This window comes from Haemaphysalis longicornis, unplaced genomic scaffold, assembly GCF_048455015.1.
Source record: "Haemaphysalis longicornis isolate Haplotype H1 unplaced genomic scaffold, Haemaphysalis longicornis Haplotype H1 scaffold_56, whole genome shotgun sequence".
In the NCBI taxonomy this organism is placed as follows: Eukaryota; Metazoa; Arthropoda; class Arachnida; order Ixodida; family Ixodidae; genus Haemaphysalis; species Haemaphysalis longicornis.
In genome coordinates this window covers 955,260-974,168 of record NW_027526397.1, presented here as the reverse complement: position 1 = coordinate 974,168, position 18,909 = coordinate 955,260, and the positions used below count along the sequence as shown (strand labels likewise).

Below are 18,909 nucleotides of genomic sequence, written 5' to 3'. Positions count from 1 at the left end.
CAGGCAGGTGCCGTTGGGAGATTCCCCGAGATGTGCCGAGGGACAAAGATGTGGGGGAGGAGCTAACGGGGAGCTGGCAATGAAGCAAACTGGCTGGACGGGGAATGGAAACAAACGACGGTACGGGGTGGTGTTGAAGAAAAAGGCGGGGTAAAAAACAAAAACAAAGAATGGGATGATGTGGTGAGCTGCCTGAAACAGGCTGAGGCAGGAAAGAAAAGAGAGGGGACGAGAGCCAGCGCAATTGCTAGAGCAGAGAGTAGGTGCTGCATTGCTGTAGAAAAACAAATGTGGAACAAAAGAGCAATAAAATGAGAAGGACGCTGGTCTGACACCAGCCATAGGCCTTGCCAAGTGCATGAGCCGTCGTATGAAGCGGCACTGGTGCAACATGTAGCAGCACTTCTGCCTTGACTTTAACCCCATTAAAACAAACACACACACACACACACACACACACACACACACACACACACACACACACACACACACACACACACACACCTGCGACGCTAAACAAGAACAAAGAAGCAATCAAGAAACGACAGGTAAGGCGCCTCTATGTGTCGTTTCTGGCCTTTGTTGGTCCTCGTCTGTGTAGCCTCGCAGGTTTTGTCTTTGAGTCACTCACCGACGAGCTCCGCAACAATTGTTGTTAAAACTGCCTTTCGTCACTGGTCTCAGAAAACAGGGTACACAATTGCTGGCGCGGAAGCTACCCGTGCGTGTAAGCCCCAGGCCAGCCCAGCTCACCACTGCGCAGTAGAGGCCAGGTTCCAGTCCATCGGCTGAGAAGAGGATCTTCTGCTGGCCAGCCTGCGACATGGAGAGAAGGAGAGCCACGGTGTTGCGCACATCCACACGGTGAAGAAGGGGAGCTCGTGCATATTTCTTCACAAGCTCCGTTTCTCGAGTGGTTTCACTTTCTACAGAATGCATGTGTTGCAAATCACGTTAGCATGTGCTTTCTTCGTACCTGTTACCATGTAGCAGCTAAGGACATAAATCAGTATGTTGGTAAAGAACAGATGTAATGCTCGTTAAAAATGCTTTCACAGTGTAGACCGCTTATAACGTATGTGCACTATTAGCGGTGCCCCACTATAAACAAAACATGCGCGAATCGAAATATATCACAAGCTACCTTTCAATCATTGTTTATCGTCACTCAAAAGAACGCCACTTAAAAACCCAGGTACAGTCCTGATTTCGTCTTTCTTTTTCCCGCGTCAGACACTACGGCTGTACGGTCTAACAAATTGTGAGTGTGGCTTTAACTTTGTGTTTATGTTTTGAGAGCTCTGCGTTTCTCAGCGACCAGAAGAACGGATGCCGCAGGGAGGGAAGCAGCCCAGCTTACGCCGGTGAGACATCGTGATAAGAATGCAAGCGGGATATTTTTTTTCATCCGCGTCTTGCGGTCGAGATGCCAAAGGCGGCTGCTTCAGGCCAACGTACAGTTAGTGGGAACCTCCCGTACCGTGGCTTGGTTCTCTATCTCCAGGTGTTCAAAAAGGAAAAGGGTAGATAACTGCCTACCTGCATGAAATTGTAATCGCAACAGCTTACTCTGCCCAAGGAAGAAGTCGGGTTTGTGGCTCACTACCTTCAGAGGTGTGCCAAAACGAAGGGCAGTTGTGGTTATCACGCATGTGCAAACGGAACACGCGAACTGATGGGTGCCTATTTTTTTTTTTTAATTTTCTCTGTCTAAGTTAGAGGGCTGCGTCGGATGGCTGAATTTTTTCTCTTTCTTCCTTTGGACCCTAAAACAATGCCTCAGCTGCACCGCTCTATCTGCGGACCTGCCAAAAAGCTGCACCATGAACGGTATTGTGCTTCGGGCAATTTCATTGTAAGCAGTGCGCTTATGCATTCAGTTCTATGCGAGGCCTACCAGTGGATAGAAAAACCTGCGTTATGTCTGGACCCGTGATGTAAGCGGTTACGTTATAGAAGGTCTACACTGTAGTTTTTTAGCGGCACCTTAAAGCAAAATTCTTAAATTTGTTTTTTTCTTTTTTGCATTTGCAAGAACATTTGTCAGAAAAAAACAAATTCGATGTATTCAAGGCGACCGTAGATAATGCGGAATTTGTAAAAACATCCAATTTACTGCCTGATCCAGATTCTCCCCACATAGTTAGGTTACGCTGAAACCGTGGAACTATTTATTAGCAGGGATGTGCAAATAATCAAAACTTTCCTATTTTATTTGGCTTCGAATGAAATAGCAATACTTGAAAATTTCAAGTAAATTGCCGAAGTACTTCGAAGTTCAAAAACATCCACTAGTGTTCTTTGCTGCTGTGCTCTTTGCTGTTGACGAGGGGCTTCCCCGTACTTCTGTGGTGACGTGCGGCTAACGGCAAAAAAGAGGCGCTTTTCGGCAGTGTCTGTTTTCTCCTTGGCATCACTCTGTAGAAAGGAAAATCCAGCCTCGTATTGCCATAGTCCCTGCCAACTTACACCTCATTTTCTGATCAAATGCTGCACTAATTAATCCTTTTTCCCAGCGAAGCTGTCTATGACTCCTTTCTGAAAATTTTTGCATCCGTGGACCGAGTCGCGTAGACAAGGAATTCTGAATCTTGCGGCATGCAAAGCCAACTTTCTGCTGAATGCTCGGTAGCTCTCCAATCTAATGCAGGTACATTGAAGAAAAAAAGCATACCAAAATTGGCTACTAGCAAAACTCAATTACTATTACGTCGAGTGTTTAGCCTACAGTAGATTCCCGTTAAGACGAACCCTGAGGGATCGTAAAGATAAGTTCGGTATTATCAGCAATCCATTCTAAGTGGAGGTTTTTGATTGTGGGCATTACAAGAGAGCAAAAATGTTGTTCGTCTTAACCATAGTGTTCGTCTTAACCGAGTTTGTCTTAACTGGAGTCCACTGTATTTGTGATAATTAGATCATAGAAAAGTTGGCTGTCCTGTCTGCTGTCAATACTCTGTCAATACTCTGTCTTAGGGCACATGGTGCCCTAAGACAGAGTATACTGTTACAGAACGTGACTGTACATCTTGATTAATCGGAATTACCCCAAAACAAATCATATGACAATTAGCCGCTAAAACGACTCTAAAGTTACACAAAATTTCATTTACATTTCGTAATTACGAAGTTCACAGAGAAGGTGTAGATATTGCGGAATTCCCGTCTGCCATCAATACACGGGCGTTTACAGTAAGGAAACCGACAGCCCCATGTTTGTGTGCTAGAATAGAACCTTAGTGCTTGCAAGTTTCATTCAGCTAATTGACTATGAAGTACGCTCAGTGACAAATTACAAACAATCGTGTTTTGTTTCGCATACTCGTTGCACTGTGGCCATCTTCACTGGTCATCCTTCTTCGCTGAGTGGAGGGGCACAGATTTTTTTTAAGCCTGTAATGTTTCTCTTCTTTTAACAGTGACGTGAGCTTGTCTTGCTTCATGCTGACAGACACTGAGATGAAGCTGTCTTGAGGGGCACTCACTCACAAAGGTGGTTTGCAGTGCACGTTTAAATGTGTTGTTAGGACTTGGAAAGGGAGCCGCGAGCAAGGGCAATGCAGGGATGATATCGTCACGCGATGAAGGCATGCAGAGCAGAGCAGGGTTTATGAACAAAGCTAATCTTTCATGCCTTACGTTGCCTCATATAGAGTTCTTCCTTTTTTGATAGCTGACATAACGACACATGAAAATTTCATTTACGTGTCTTTTTTATAACAAAATATATTGGGCTAATCATGCAGTTTGTCCAAATATAGTTACACTACCCTAATTACACTGTACAATAAAGCGCTTGTGGTTGAAGTCACCACACGAGGCGGAAGCTGCCCTCATGCAATATATCGACAAACCTAAGAGCAGCAGGATAGCTTCTTTGCGCTTCTTTTATGCCACGTAAAAGGTTCGAAAAATCTTTTACGCAAGCCTGCCATTTTTCTTTAGGCAACAGTTACTGAAGCATGTTTCATACAAAATTACAAATTTCAGTGTTCCAATTGAAAGTCGTTCAACATGTGCTTTTATTTACACCTATTTGAACAAAATCATTGTTCACTTAATTTTGTATTCACTTCAAAAGCAAAAATTGCTATTTGTGCACCCCTAGTTTTTTGGCATTTTTACCGGTCACACACAAAAAAAAAAAACACCTAAATATCTCAACGTGCATGCATGCTGAGATATTGAAACACTTCAATAGACAAAAACAATTGCTTATTGGTTTACTGACACCAATAGCTTTCGGGTATTGCTCAGTAGGTGCTTTGGTTTATAGAATAGGCCTATAAACCAATGCAATTAGGTGCGTAGGTTCACATTGGTGCCCTGCCATGCGGGCATTAACCCTGGGGGCCTGCAGGAACAGCAGCCGTCGCTCACATTGGGCTGCATACTGTGCAGGTGGTTGTTTGGGTGCTTAATTTGGTTTCGAAATGGGCAAGCGCTCTTATTCGACGTGTCAGCAATCCACAGTTTGATGGTGTAATACGTATGACAGGGCGTTAAAGGTGGCCGAGTTTGGGTGTGCGGCCGTGTCTCTTACTGCAGCTGCTCAAGAGGGCATTTCCGGCTCCAGGCGGTGTTCCCCGCTCACCTGGATGGCCTGGTGCTTCACCAGGGTGGAGGGGCCCGCACAGGGGAGGCCCTCCTCCTCCCCTTCAATGGCCCGCACCAGCAGCAGGTCCCAGCCGGGTTGCGCATCCCCGACGTCCACCTCCAGGCCCCCGTCCGTGTAGTCGATGCTCGGGGAAAGCAATGGGACTCCGGCCACCAGGGCCAGGGTGAGCACCGCCACCCGCAGCATGCCTCCCTCACACAGGGTGGGCCACACACTGCGTCACGGAACGGGGGACACTCACACTCACACAGAGCCACTCGGGCATAGTGGCTCTGACAATGAGATCATGCTGCAAGGGACAGGCACGAGTGCTCCAAATGAAATGGGACCCTGAACAGGTAGCAAAGACAACCGTACACAGCACAAGACAAAGTCAAAGCAGAGGAGGTGATTCTGTCTGCAATTGTGTTAGAGAACAACATGTGTGGAGAGGCTGGGATATGCAGCACACCTCAAACACCACGTCAGTTTGCCATGTTTAGGTCTGGGAACTAGATCGATATGCACGGTGGCTGATGCGAAAGTCCTGGCGGCCCACGGGGTCGAGCTCATCAAGCCTATAGAAACGAAAGACCCCGAGGCTCTTCCCGCAGCCCCACAGAGTCTATCGGCAGTACAAACTCCCTTTTGACCAATCGGGCAAGGAGGGAGGTTCCTGGAAGCAGGCACAGCTGCGAGACGGCGAGAGAAGGGAAAGGCGCGATGCCCCTCCAAGCTAGGGAGCTTGTGGTTTATACGGCGCTTTTCAGACGCCCATCACAAGCTCCCACGTAGGGAGGGGTGAGTACTGTCCCCACAAGGTCCAACTTGCTTCCACACTGGGAAGGCCCTTCTGGGGCACTGTTATCTGATGCATTAGATTTAAGTTGCGCTCGACCATGGAGCTCTATTCTCAAAGGCCATGAACCCTGCCAGTAGGGAGGCTACTGAATGCCCCCCAGGCTGTTTGTGCCAAAAGCTGCCACTTTGCGAAGCTTTTACGTACCCAAAATCATTATTCACGCAATGACAGTATCACATTACTGCGCAATTATCTCAGATACCAGAGCACCGCAACATAATATGGCCTGCAAATGAACCAGATCTGTGAAACAAGTAACCGTGTGTGGGTGTTTAATGTACAAGGGCGTCTGTGGCCAAGGAGCGCCAGATTCATGTTGTGTGGTCATTGCGTGTGTTCTTTGTGGCTAAACTCGGCATGGAATGAGTATTGCGGTAATGAAAATGCTGCTTCTGCAGCTGCCAAGGGCCCTTAATTCTAAACATTACATTGATCATAACGATGAATGAAAGAGACAATGTCAAGGTGTGAAGAGCCCCAGAAGCCCCAATACACACCCCTTGCTCGAACAAGAGCTGGGAGGGTCTGGCTCACACAAGGGGGCCCTCAGTGTGGCCTCGTTTCTAAGGGGGTCGGACGTTTTGTTCAGTACAAGACAAGTGTTAGAAATTCTGAATTAAAGGTATGACAAAACACGTTCAGTTCAAAACATTGGTTCATCACATGAACACAATGGGGGGTTCAACGGAATCTGATGCCTGGATAGTACAGAAAAGTGTCGTCATCTTGCATGTTCTAAGCATTACACTGCACTAAAGTGTTGTTCAGTCGTTCGCAGCACCTATCACATGTTGATGTATGTGCGCCATTTAGAAAGCAAGAGTGTGTGGCCTATTTTAAGTCTGAAAATGGATACCTCAACGGATATGTTGTCTTCAAACAGAAGAGCTGTTTTGCTTACAGCTCCACCCTATAGTGTTACCACAAAAAAATATTGTGGTATTGCCTTGTGAAGAGTCTCCGGTGACGTCCAGGCTTGCGCGTGGGCTTGCACAACGTGACGAGCTCGCAGTAACAGTACCAAGAAAAAATACCGAGTGCACGTGAGCGTGTGCCTCGTGAAGAGCGCCCGGGGCCCGCCAGCTCAAACTTCGAGTACACTCTGCCCAGCGTACCTGGCATGCTCTCTCACGTACTCTTCTACGCGCCAGTTCCCGTGCGTTTGCGCCTGAACTGGGGAGCACAGAGGGCGAGCACTGGAATCCGGTTGCCGCGGGTTCTAGTGCGTGCTAACGCAGTCCACTTTGGGAGAGGTGTGCAAGGCTGCGGACAAAACGATACGGGTCTGCCAATCACGGAGAACTTTCAGCGGCAAGTTGGGAAATCCACGTGAGGTGCAAAAGCCGAGTCTCCCACGAAGGGAGAGGGGCGGCCAGCTCTGCTGTTTCTCCAGCCTTGCACAACTAGCGCAACCTGCGGAAATATTTTGTTGCGTATCGTTTGCGGTTTTACCGTGTGCAGTTTGTTCCTTGTTTGTGTGTCTCGTGTTAGCTTCCAGTATTTACAGAGTCCCCTTCATGTCAGCGATTTCATGTCGACATAGGTACCCATGGTATGCCTGCGCTAGTTGTGCTACTACAGAAGGCTGGCTTAGCCACATTATGGTCAGCGATTTCACTGCCCAAAATGTCACTAAGTCCATGAGCCCATAGCATAAAACAATCATTTTTAATTGTGCGTTATAAACAGAAATTACAGCTATAATAAGGTGTAGATAACGTTTTTAGGACAACGTAACCATATTAAGAGAGTGCGTAACGATGATGAATTCTTGTACTTTGTCTTGTGCAATGGATTCACTGCAACTACAATACCATACACTTCGGCCATAAAAATACTGCTATTTTCGCTCAATGTCCCAGTGCTGGCAAAAGGAGGGCCACGCATGGAGCATTTTTTAATAAAAAACGCTGTAATATTAGTTCTCTCGGAGCTTCTCGCTTGTCCATTACTTTAAAAGACACGGCCTCGCACTCCCCAGCACCGTTTCATCTCAAGTAACTGATGTTGTTGTTTGCCATGTGTCATCTTAGACGCCAACAATCACACATGCATTGTCCACAGTAACTGCTTTCTTGGATATAGCTACAAATCGTTAATCACTCTCCCCTCCAGATTAGTTGCTGGCTATGCAGGCATTTTAACTGACCACATATTTTTAAACTACATATCACCCCTCACCAGTGCGGTATTCTAGATGCTAGCATCATGGTCTCTATATCTAATTTTCTTTAGCACTCCACCAGGGAAATAAAAACTTTCCGCCCATGCCCCACAATCAATCTGTCTTTGGGTAAACTGCAGCAGCATTCTCTGCTCGACATCCTGCCGTGTTGTTCAGGAAATGCCCACTGAACGGCGCCCCTGTCCTGTTGCATATTTCGCAAGGCAGAGCGGTACAACAGCATATTCCAGAAATGTTATATGCAGTTGAGATTGTTCTTTCAGCTGATAACCAGAGCGATATGCAACAGCTCATAAACATTCGTGGCCAGGAAGCCACAGACCCCAGGTTAAATTTTAGCACTGAGAAGTAAGGACTGCTGGCTTTCCAATGACACTAGCACTGACGCTGTGTCAATCAAGCATGGCGAATTACCCATAGTCAATAAGTATAAATATTTAGGAGTGTGGATAAACGAAGACCACTACTGAAGAACTCATGAGGAGCAGCATACGAATACAGGAAAGCAAAACGCTGCTTTAATAAGGCATAGAGCTCTGTGAGGGTATAACAAATATGAAGCATTGAGAGGAATGTGGAAAGGAGTTACGGTTCTGGGCCTCACTTTTGCGGATGCCGTACTGTGCTTAAAAAATCAGACGCTCTAGGATTCCTTGAAGTGAACTAGAGCATGGTAGGCCATTTGGCCTTACGGGCGCATGGTAAAACAACTAACAAGCAGTGCAGGGAGATATGGGCTAGGCGTCGTTTGAAGTTCGAGACGCTCAGAGTAAAATACGTTTTGAGAGCAGGCTGAGACCAATGATCAACATAGGTGGACAGCTACAGTTTTTCGGTACCTATACATGAAAAGCATGCACACGCAGTGGCTAAGGAAGACTAGAAGGCTAATGATGAAATACGGAAAGAACAGTGGAGATTCAAAGACAGCCAAGGCAACCAAAAAAGGAGCAAGGCAGATAGAAACGAATGAATGGAGAGAAAAACTGGAAGCTAAACGTCGTTAGAGATGTACAGGGCAGAGAAATTGGACATCACAAACAAAAATTTCTACGATAACTTCAAGCGCAGCGCTTTGCTTTTTGAGGCTTGAGCAGGTTGCTTGCGAACTAAGAGCTTTCTGGGGAAGTATACATAAAATGATGGGGTATGTGTGGTCTGCGGTAAAGAAACAGAAACTATGCAGCACATAGTGTTGGAATGCAAGTGTATCGATCCAAGTCCACATAGGGAAATATTCGGCTTCCAGAAGAAGCCCCAGGATTTAAGGGTAACGCAGAGAGAGTTAACTTTAAGGCTGTCGAGGCGACGGAAAGAAGATTAGAATGCTGGTGGACGAAAAGCAGGCAGGGGAATATTGCCTAGGTCAGCTACTACCTGTAACAGAAAAAAAAGTATTTTGTGCCTGCCCTAAGAACAGCGCTAATATTAAACGAAGAGTATAAAACTTGGATACATTAGTTTTGTTTTTTTTTTTTGGTAAAATGACATGTCATTACCCCGTTACAAAGGGGTACCAATAGCGATCAACATCATCATGATCAACGGTTCCTATAAGTACAGTGAACTAGAATAGGGGTAGTGTGCTCACTGCGGAGCGCCCGAAAGAGGCGCGCTGAGGCCGGCGGCGTCGACTTTTGATAGTTTCGTGGGGGTTTGGTGGTCGTGGCGAGTTCAGTCTGCTCTTATGAATCCGTTGCTGGTGCGCGTTTAGTTTTTTTGTGTTCATTGAACTGGAAAATCACCAATGTAGGGTGCGGCGCGTATTATTAAACTGTGAGTCTCCTTCACAAAGGGAACAAATAAGCCCGGTAGTAGGCAGAACCACTGCTGCACGCCGGGCTGCAATACCGGCCACATTAACAAGAAATGTGGCCCTAAGGTGGCCCTTTGCCGTGTGCCAAAAGAGGCTTCTCAAAGAGAACAGTGGGACAGGAACCTCCATCGCGCAAATAAACTGCTAGCCAACAACTGCGCTGTGTGCGCGTAAGCCATCATTCACACAGCCGTTTTTTACCCCGTCACGTCACCGTCTTCCGTCATGGACGACAGTTTCTCGGGCGATTTCTCGCCGAAAATGGTGTGACGGTGACGGGAAACCGAGCTCTATGTTTCCGTTCCATCAACGCAACAAGACCACACCCAGTGGTAAACCAGCCAATCAGAAAATAAATTTCTACGGCTAAATTTAGCAAAAAGTGAGCACACGTAAAAATCTAAGCCATTTTCTTTACTGTTCAGATTAAGCACGCTCAATTCTAGGCAAAACTGATCACCAGGCAGCCGACCTTGTACTCTGACGGAGAGCTCCAGTACGAACGCTACTCCGACACGTCTCAATCACGATTTTTTGACGTGATGGTGCCGTGACGGAGAAGGTGACGGCTATGTGAATGAGGGCTTACACTTCGAGCGGCGCTTCATCATCCGCGATTACGTCCATGTCGTGCAGGCACAAGAAGCCTGTATTCCTCACGGAACACCACGCTTAGCACCAGATGCTGTGCCGACCATCTTACCTAAAAAGTACCGCGGGAGAGGCCGTTGAGAAAGGAAACGATCAGCGGGGGAAGAAGCAAGAGCTTCCCCCCTTGCAAGGCGTAAAGGACGTTTCGAAAGTACCGAAGGTGGTAGCAGTGAAAACGAGATTGCGCTAAGTGAGCCTTTCCAAGAGTCGGATACTTTCACTTGCTGCGCTGCGTGACCCGAGGCCCAGTCTTCTACAACAGAATCCCTTAAGCCAAATGATTTTTTTGTGTTCTGGACGAAGAAAACGACACAACGTTTTAACATCTAGGTGGAACTCTAACGTGGAACAAGTATACGAGAAGATAGTGATGTTCATTCGCATCAGGCCGTCCAAGGAAGTTGATTGTGGCTCTCATGCAATTAAGATTGTGAAGTTTTTATCGCCGTACGGCTTCACATCTTTGTCAAAGGAGTTAACATGGACAAGTCTGGCCGACGGGAATGAGCCAAGCACCTTAAGATGAGCTCTAACTGAGCAAATAAGGCGGTTGCTTTGCGTTTATGCTCAGCCTGGCTTCCACAAAACAAATGTTCAGCTCTGCTCCATTGGGCAGAAAGGGCTTGAGCTTTTGTAATCTGCTGAATTTTTCTTCGGTACGAGAAGATAGCGCACATATGCTTAACGAGTATGTGCTCTTACAAGTTATCCGCAACACCTGGCCGCTCGCAAAAACAACGAACGAAGGAAGAAAATTTTTTTCTAGAAGGAAATAAAACTTATTCTATTACGATGGAACGCGTGCCAAATAATTTTGCGTGCTGGGTTAGTTAGGCTAGTAGAACATGAGCTAAACAAGAAATAAGATTTTGTAACGCTTTCTACGACCAAATTATTCTGCAGCGCGCAACAGCCGGTGGTTATCTTCCCTTCTGGCGGGTAAGCATCTATAAAAAGCATTTTGCAATTGTTCGAAATCGAGAACACATACTAAAATCAATTTTTTAGAACGGCAAGAGTGGAGGTTAGGTTTGCAATTACATACGAATTCATCAAGAAGCACGCAAGAGAGCGACATGCACTGCGCTTGCGGATCAAGCGCTGCACTCTTTACCCCGCATTCGCTTCTTCTACCGAATGCACATCCGCACTTTTTACACACGATATTAAAGCACACAGCATTATAAGCCGATCCAGCCGTTTGCGGTAATACATGCGGGGTTCCCTGCAAGCCTATGCAACTACGTACACGCAAGCTCGTTTGTGGCGCTCCTACCGCTGTTACGACAGCGGCGCCACCGCAAGCGGCCGCCCTTGTCGACAGCGGCGGCTTCACTTCGGCCGGGCCTCTGAGCACTGTCCCTATTCTAGTTCGCTATACTATAGGTATGGCGGCTAGAAGAGGAAGTGTGACGGGCAGGAGTGGAGGAGCGCACAAAACTGTAATGAAAGACACCTGGCATTCCAGATGGCACTGCCTCCCTCAGAAGTGCCATCGCCTTGTCACTGACCGAAGCCAAACCGTGCAAGTTTTACAGTAGCGTGCTGTGGAGCGGCAGATTATTTGAACTGCTAAACTCGTTTGCGCAATACACTGACATGCAGTTATGAATCCTTTTTCCTGGTATTACACTGCAATGCATGCAGTAATGTTGCCGGTGAGGCATGAAACAGGACAGTAGACAAAATGTACGAGAAGTGTTCTACGTTGGCTTTCCCTCTTCGTTTCGCGAGCTCCTTGCTTTCTAAGATGTCTTAGAAATGCGAGTTTGCTAAACTGAACTCCCGTCTGCCTACGGGCAGCTGTCAGTTCATTTTCATGTTTACCGGGGGGAAAAGGGACTTCCTTTGTCTGAAAAGAGTGGTTTTTTTTTACTCTGATATCTAATGCCTCGTTATTATTGCTTCCCATTGTGTATACATGTACGCGCTGCCCCCTTCCCCCGAGCACATTTTGCCAACGCATGTGCCTGTGGAATTTTTCCTTTTTGGTTTGCGACACACGACTCATGGAAGTCACAGTCAGAGAAAAAAAAAAAGGAATGAGAACCGCGCGATGGTTTATGTTCAGGGGATCCTCGCGGCTGCTTTATGAGAAGCAAATCCCGAACATTTCACTTCGCTCTTTTAAGGAGATTTGCGCGAATGCATGATACAATGCAATAGTTACGGGAGTCCAGCTATTTTGCGTTTGGTTTATTTTCTTCAGTATCATTGTGCGTGCATGCATGCAGGTGTATCCCTTTCAATTCAAAATTGACCGTGAGCAGTTTGCCACACTTAAACCTTAAACGTGCAATTGCGTGCCTTGGCATAAACACGCCACGCAACCATTTTGAGACCCATGAGACCCAGTGTCGGACATTTGTTTTGACTTTTCTTCACAATCATGACAACTTACTGGCATTTTCTCCGTTTTAAATGTTTCTGTCGGTCCCTCCGAGTTTCTGATGGAGGTGAAAAGCAAAAACGCCCGTGTGTTCGAGATTTTGGAACACATTAAAGATCCCCAGGTGGTCAAAATTAATCCAGTGGAGCCCTCCACTACCGGTGCGCCTCATCGCCTGTGTAGCGTCGCCACGTTAAACCCCCCAATCAATTAATCAATCCCTCCCTCTGAGCTGGCTTGTCTTGGTTTCGAATACTGTTGTACACTGTCGTCTTGTGTGTCTGAATACTGGAATGCTATCTGGTCTTGTTGGGCAATACTTTTGGGGCTGTGTCACTGCGGATCCTCTCTCAACTGCGGCCGATCCCGCATTGTTTCTACGACTTCACCATTGATTACGTGACAATCCGTCTTCTCGATGAATCTTTCATTAATATGACGTTCACAAACCACACAGTCGCGCGTTAACTTTTTGTCAGCCCGTTTGATATTTCGGGCCCGTTGCTCCTTTCTTGAAGCGTTCTTTGGAGCTCTAAACACAGACAGCTTATCTGCGCATTACCTACAGCTGCTTTTGCAGCCGGGTACAAAGCATGTACTTGATCTCGAAGACGGTATTGTGTGACTACATCCTCTATAAACGCTCTCGTTCGGCGGACTAGGTGGCTGACGGATGACAACGAAGCAACCAGAGCACGCGTTGCGATGGCGCACACAGTTTTCAGAGAGGCGAGTGTCGGCACCTCTGTCCACTGCAGCGCCCCTAGTGGCGCAAAAATTTTCATGGCAGTTCGCGCACTCCTCTCCCACGGCGCGAATACGGCGCTTGTCACACTTCCCCCTATAGACCGTACCAACGAGGGTGCCGCCATCTTGCATGCGCAGCGCCCTCTGGTAGCTGGCCGATTTGCTGGCGTGGGCGTTTGTTCCGCGGCGCATGGGCGCCAGCGGCGGCTCGGTGAATTTTTCATTCTAGCGCGTTGTACATTCTTTTCCGTAATATACTTTAAATGGGAAAGTTGTTGCATAGGGACCAGTTTACGCGTTCTGGCTTAAACTGGCGGCTATTTAGGCCGTGGTGGGGAAACAATGCCGTGTCCAACATATGTTTGCAATACTTCGTCACAATTTGTTTTGTTTGCTTGCGTGTGTACGGGATCGCGTATAGCGGGCTTTGCTGCAAAAACTGATATTTGTTAAAACGATCTAACCGTGATACACTCGGCGCCCATCGGCAACAAGCAGAAGTGTGTCAGTGTAACAGACTTCTGGCTTGATATCCCTGCAGGGTTGAATACAGGTAGTTTTGGGTGAACTTAGTAAGTATTTGGCATATTACATAGTTGGTATTAAATCTTAGCGATATATCAACAACTCATCCTCAGCCACCACTGCTGCCAACTATAAACAAAACTTCCTCTCTAAAATGTCAAGCTGCTCTGCAACACAATTTAGCCTTGCAAGCAATGTATGACATAAAAAATAAACAACACAGCTCCTGCAGAACGTCATATAAGGACTTATTAAGCATCCGCCGTTAGGCTACCAGTCAAGCGTTTGCTTTTGCGTTGCTTAGTTTGATGTTGCCGACATAGAGACATCACATTTGGGTAATAGACTGAACTCTTGGCTGGAGTGAGTGAGTGAACAACTTTGTTTTGCCGAAGACGGGGATGGGGGAAGAAGTAAGGTGAAGTCCCCTTCAGCAGCCCCCTCCCCCCGCCCCCCTCAGATTGGCTGGGGAAAAGGACAACCTAGGGAGCTAGTAGTCACTGTAAAAATCGCCAAGGCCAGCCCACGTAACACTTGGAGCTGGGTATGCCGCAATGTGACCGCAACAACAGTGTAGATGAAACTAATACCATCTGCGGCACAGGCAAGTTTCAGTGACCCATTTTAGTTTGGAAAGGAGGTAGAATTTTCTGCCACTAATCCAAAGTAAGTGTACAGAAAGAGCTCAGCAAAACAAACTTGCCAAAAATCATGTGTGCTTTAAAGTGCGTAACTCACGAGCTACTAGTCTGGCTCATTTATTAGCAACATTTAATTAAAATAATGCGTAGCAGCTGCGCAAGGCCTGCCGTGATCGGCTGGGGGAAAGGCGGCCCGCGCGCCGCGACCGCTGAGTGCGAGAGTACGTTTCCCCCTCGCCCAAATTCAGCCGAGCATTTTGGGAAGAGGGGAGTCATTGGAAGTACAAGTCTGTCAGAACATAGGCTCAGCGCTAAGGTTTTAAATGAAAGCGTTGCGAGTTCCCTCTATTTTGAATATCCACAACAACGCTCATTTCTTCCTCTCCCCACCCTATTCCTGTCGTATGCTCAAACAGCATGCAAAGAATTAAGCATGAACCTAGATACCTCCGCGGCTATGACTGCTGCAGACGGAATTTAGCAGAATCGAGCTCCAAAACCGTCACCTACAGAACGACTACGGAATAACGGTAGCATTTTGGGCACATCGGATAATCCGAGCACCACTTAGTGTGAAATGTCACGGACAATTTTGAGAGAGAAAAGGCACTCACATTGTTGCGCTGTACTGTATGCGCAATCGTACTCTTATCGACGACACTGGACTTGCGTAGAGATCCTACACATCAAACAGTCCGCTCACTAACAACACGCGATTTGTGTTTAAAGCAAGGTTGCAGTCGAAGCCTGAAAACCAAGTGGGAACAGAACGCGCGCGAGGAAAAACATTAGAGCGCGCGCAGCTCTTACCGCGGGGAAGTAAAACAGCTCGGGGCTCAGGTTTCGCAAGGCGAACGAGCGGGAGAAAAAAAAAACTGTCGACTTCCCGGTTGACGTACCGCAGTTCCGCGCAGTCCTCTGCTTATCTTGTTTCCGTCAGCTCACGTCCTCTGCTGTGGCCAGTTCGAGAGACCGCGTCTATTCCCCATCCTCTGATAAAAGCTACACCGCGTTGTCTGTTGCCGACACTGTCGGCAATCAACGGACGAATCCACGGCTCCGTCGGACCGTTTTGCGCTCACAGGCATGCAAGTGGCACTTGCAATGCCCTACACACATAGGAAGGCACATGTAAAGATCCACCACACTTATAAACGACGAAAGCGACGGAAATTTCTGTCGCTTCCGTCGCTTCGCATCGCTTTCGTCGCGCGACGAGAGCGACCGGTCTCGCGCCGGCTGTCCCTATCCGCACGCCTCGCGCGGATTATTTTTAAAACTGTCCGCACGCCTCGCGCGGATAATTTTTAAAACTGTCCGCACGCCTCGCGCGGATAATTTTCAAAACTGTCCGCACGCCTCGCGCGGATAACTTTTAAAATTGTCCGCACGCCTCGAGCCCGAATGCAGTGCCGTGTGCCAAGTTTCTTTGAGTTATTATGTTTCTTCCGCTCTCAACTTGGATGCTATCCGCGTGTTACGTTGTTGTGGCCGGTTACTTAACCCAAGTGCAGCGTCGGTCTGCTAACGCTCGGCTTCACGCTGCGTGCTGTCCTGAGCCAGCTCACGGGTGAAGCCGGCGTGCCAAGCCCTCGTCGGACGACGAGAAACGGCGACCACGACGACACCGATCCATCTCCTGAAGAATCGAGGACGAAGTTTGCCATCGCTCGTTCTGCACTTCCTCTCCTACAAGTCGCGTTGCCATCAGCAATAACATGCAACAATGTGCCAGAGATCACCACACGAACTAATGCCGTGCTGTGATATGGCGAATACAGTGAGGTGAAGATGACTGTGTGCATCGGGGCGTAGAGCTCGACGTACTGCCACATTCGGCTTGTGATTGCGGTGACGGCGTAGTACATGGTAAATGCGCGAATGAGGTGTGGTCCAGTGCAGGGTGTTCTCTGTGCCAACGCCCTTCATGCTGGCGCATTCGGCGGCTCGATGCTTGCACGGGCAGCGACATGGATCAGCGGGAATCTTAAAGGGTGCATTATGCAGAAACGCAGGTTTGGTTCACTCGAAAGGTTGCCTCGTTATATACATACTGACACGATTTTTAACGTAAACGTCACTCAAATAAGCTATATAATTATAGAAAAGGGAACGGCCGTGTGGCCCACAAGCTCATTTCACGCAGCAGAACCCATGATGTCATACACGCCAGCACTGGGATTGGCTGAGGCCGGCAAAAGCAAACACAAATTAGGCAGAGCTTATAAGTTTGGGGAACAAGCTATTTGCGCTTAAATTTTGGGCACATTCTTTTTATAGCAATAAGAATGGTGGGATAAACGGTGGAAGTTATGAAAGCACATGTAAACGTATAAGTACCGATGTGTACTGCACGCACTGTGCTTGTTTTAGCTGCACTGCACTGCGTCTCTTCGGGGTTGTCTCAGACAACATTGGCCGATTGGTGTAAGCAACGGCGTATTACGGGCCATATTTGTCGGGCGAGCACCATGTGTCACGGAACGATTATTTTCTCCCTTAACAAAAACAAGCCAGGTACAAATATGGTCAAAAGCAAAGCAAAGGCAGAAAACGGCCCGCTACGGTATGCTGGCACTATCTAGGTTGACTAACAGTAAGCAAGTCTCCGCTTCACATCAAGTTTAGCTTGAAGACCCACTCTTATGTTGTCGTTGCAGACGTCTTTAAAACTCACAATCAAAATTTTAACTTAAATTGATTATTTTGCAGCGAACAAAGCATCACTTGCTTCCGTACAAGCACTGGGGGCACTATAAAACATGAAATCTTTCGAATAAAATAAACTTGTATCATGTCTGCATAGAAGTGCACCTCCTGCAGCTGCGACTGCCCTGCCTGGACTAATTAGAGCCAGTAACGGCACAAGATGACGGTTTTAACAGTTAAGCCATCCGCTCTGACGCAGTGCTTTGGTGTCCGTCTATTTCCTTGTGCAGGAACACACCCAGCTCAGCATTATCATGGACTTTGTAAATGAGAGCAAAAAAGAGCGATGTTCCTCCAGTTGCGAGTGGCCTTGGTGCTATATTCATTTTCACGGCGAGCCTCCTCACACCTTCCCTTGTGATGTTTTACAGCCATTGCTACTATTTCTCAGGCCCACTTTGTGTTGCACACAGAAGCAGCCATTCCACTGAGAGGAGGGTGAATAACCTTTGCAAGCCTCACCCATCCAGACGTGAAGTCACCTGTACTCATTCTCTAAGACGTACGCTGTGCTGTCAATGCTGTAAGTACTGTACAACACAAGATAATGTGTACGCTAGTTCAATCAACACAGTGAAGCACTTGAAGTAACAGGATGATGCTTTGAGTCTGCCAGGGTATCTACAGCCGCAGTTCAAGATCTCTATACAGTAGTTGCAAGAGCACAGACTGAATGTTTGTAACCACTTTGCCGACCACACTTTCCCTTCGCCTTATGTGAATCCTTGCCAAGTAACTGTCATCAGGTCCTGTTGCCTTCTGTAGCTCAAAAATCTCTGCCCTCTAATGTCCTGCTACATCTGCTCCCTGCCTTGTACTGTTTCCAGCAGGAGGAAGATTCTCCCACACAAAGGCAGTCTAGACCGGCCGACCTATGGCTGGGGAAGGTGCTGATCCTTCGCTGTGGCACCAAGGCCATTATTGGCGGTGTGTGCAGTGAAGGTAGTCTATTGATTGTTGGCCTGTGTGAGGGACTGCTGATTGCACTGCATATACTCCACCGTTCCCGCTATCATTACTGTTCAGTGCCCTTTCCTTTACCGCCATTTCTACCCTTTTGCTCACTTTCTTCTCAATCCTTTTTAGGTCTCCCTGTTTTTACACTAAAAGGCAACCTGTGAAGGAAGAAAGAAATGGGTAGGAGGAGTAGAAAAAACTTGGAAGCCAAATAGTGCTCAACAGAAGTCGTTATGCGACAACGGCAGGGGTTTTCAATTATCAGTCCTGGACTCTCTGCGTACTCCCCAAGAGGCAATCTGACATTTCTTGCTCGCATGTATTCCTGTGGTGTGGAGAATCTTGCGACTACCCGTGAACAACAGGTAAAATGTCACTGTAAAGACCCAGTATATGGCTCAGGAATTAAGTCAACTTAATGCATATAGATGAGACTGAATATTTGTCACTTTAAAAATCTTGCATATTCTTCACATTTGGCCCCATGTTAGATCCTTCTGCACTGGCAGGCTTACTGAAACTATGTAATGACTCGCTGCCTCTGGCAGGTTCCAGTGTACTATTTTTGATCAAGTAGCTTGCTGAAAGATACCGAACACTTTCCAATATCAACTTCAGGTTAGTTACAGTGCAGGGGGCAGTTTGTCATGCATGCAAAAGCCAGAATGTTTTCATGGCTAAAGCTATGGCTACGTGATAAATCCAGCATGTGTAACATCAGTTGTTAGGCCAGCGGCCGTCCTTATGTTTCTTCTCCTCTCTTCGTTTCGTTTGCACTGATTCCACCCAAAAAACACTGTCTAAATGTATGCACAGCTTCACCTAAGAAC

The 18,909-nt window shown here is 47.3% G+C and overlaps 1 protein-coding gene across 3 annotated transcripts in view; it reads right to left on the bottom strand.

Moving 5' to 3' along the window:
* The window catches only part of LOC144140920 (uncharacterized), a 66,838-nt gene extending 50,832 nt beyond the window's left edge, over nucleotides 1–16,006 (bottom strand). For 2 of the 3 annotated variants that reach the window (XM_077672417.1, XM_077672419.1), the window contains exons 1-3: nucleotides 15,313–16,006; nucleotides 4,595–4,832; nucleotides 754–816 (exon numbers count right to left, since the gene is read on the bottom strand). In XM_077672417.1, coding sequence (XP_077528543.1) covers nucleotides 754–816; nucleotides 4,595–4,804 — 273 coding nt within the window. In that variant the 5' untranslated portion in view covers nucleotides 4,805–4,832; nucleotides 15,313–16,006. Of the gene's footprint in view, nucleotides 1–753; nucleotides 817–4,594; nucleotides 4,833–15,027; nucleotides 15,278–15,312 lie in introns of those variants that run through there. The other variant, XM_077672418.1, reaches the window with a different exon arrangement.
* Between the last annotated feature and the right edge of the window lie 2,903 nt (nucleotides 16,007–18,909).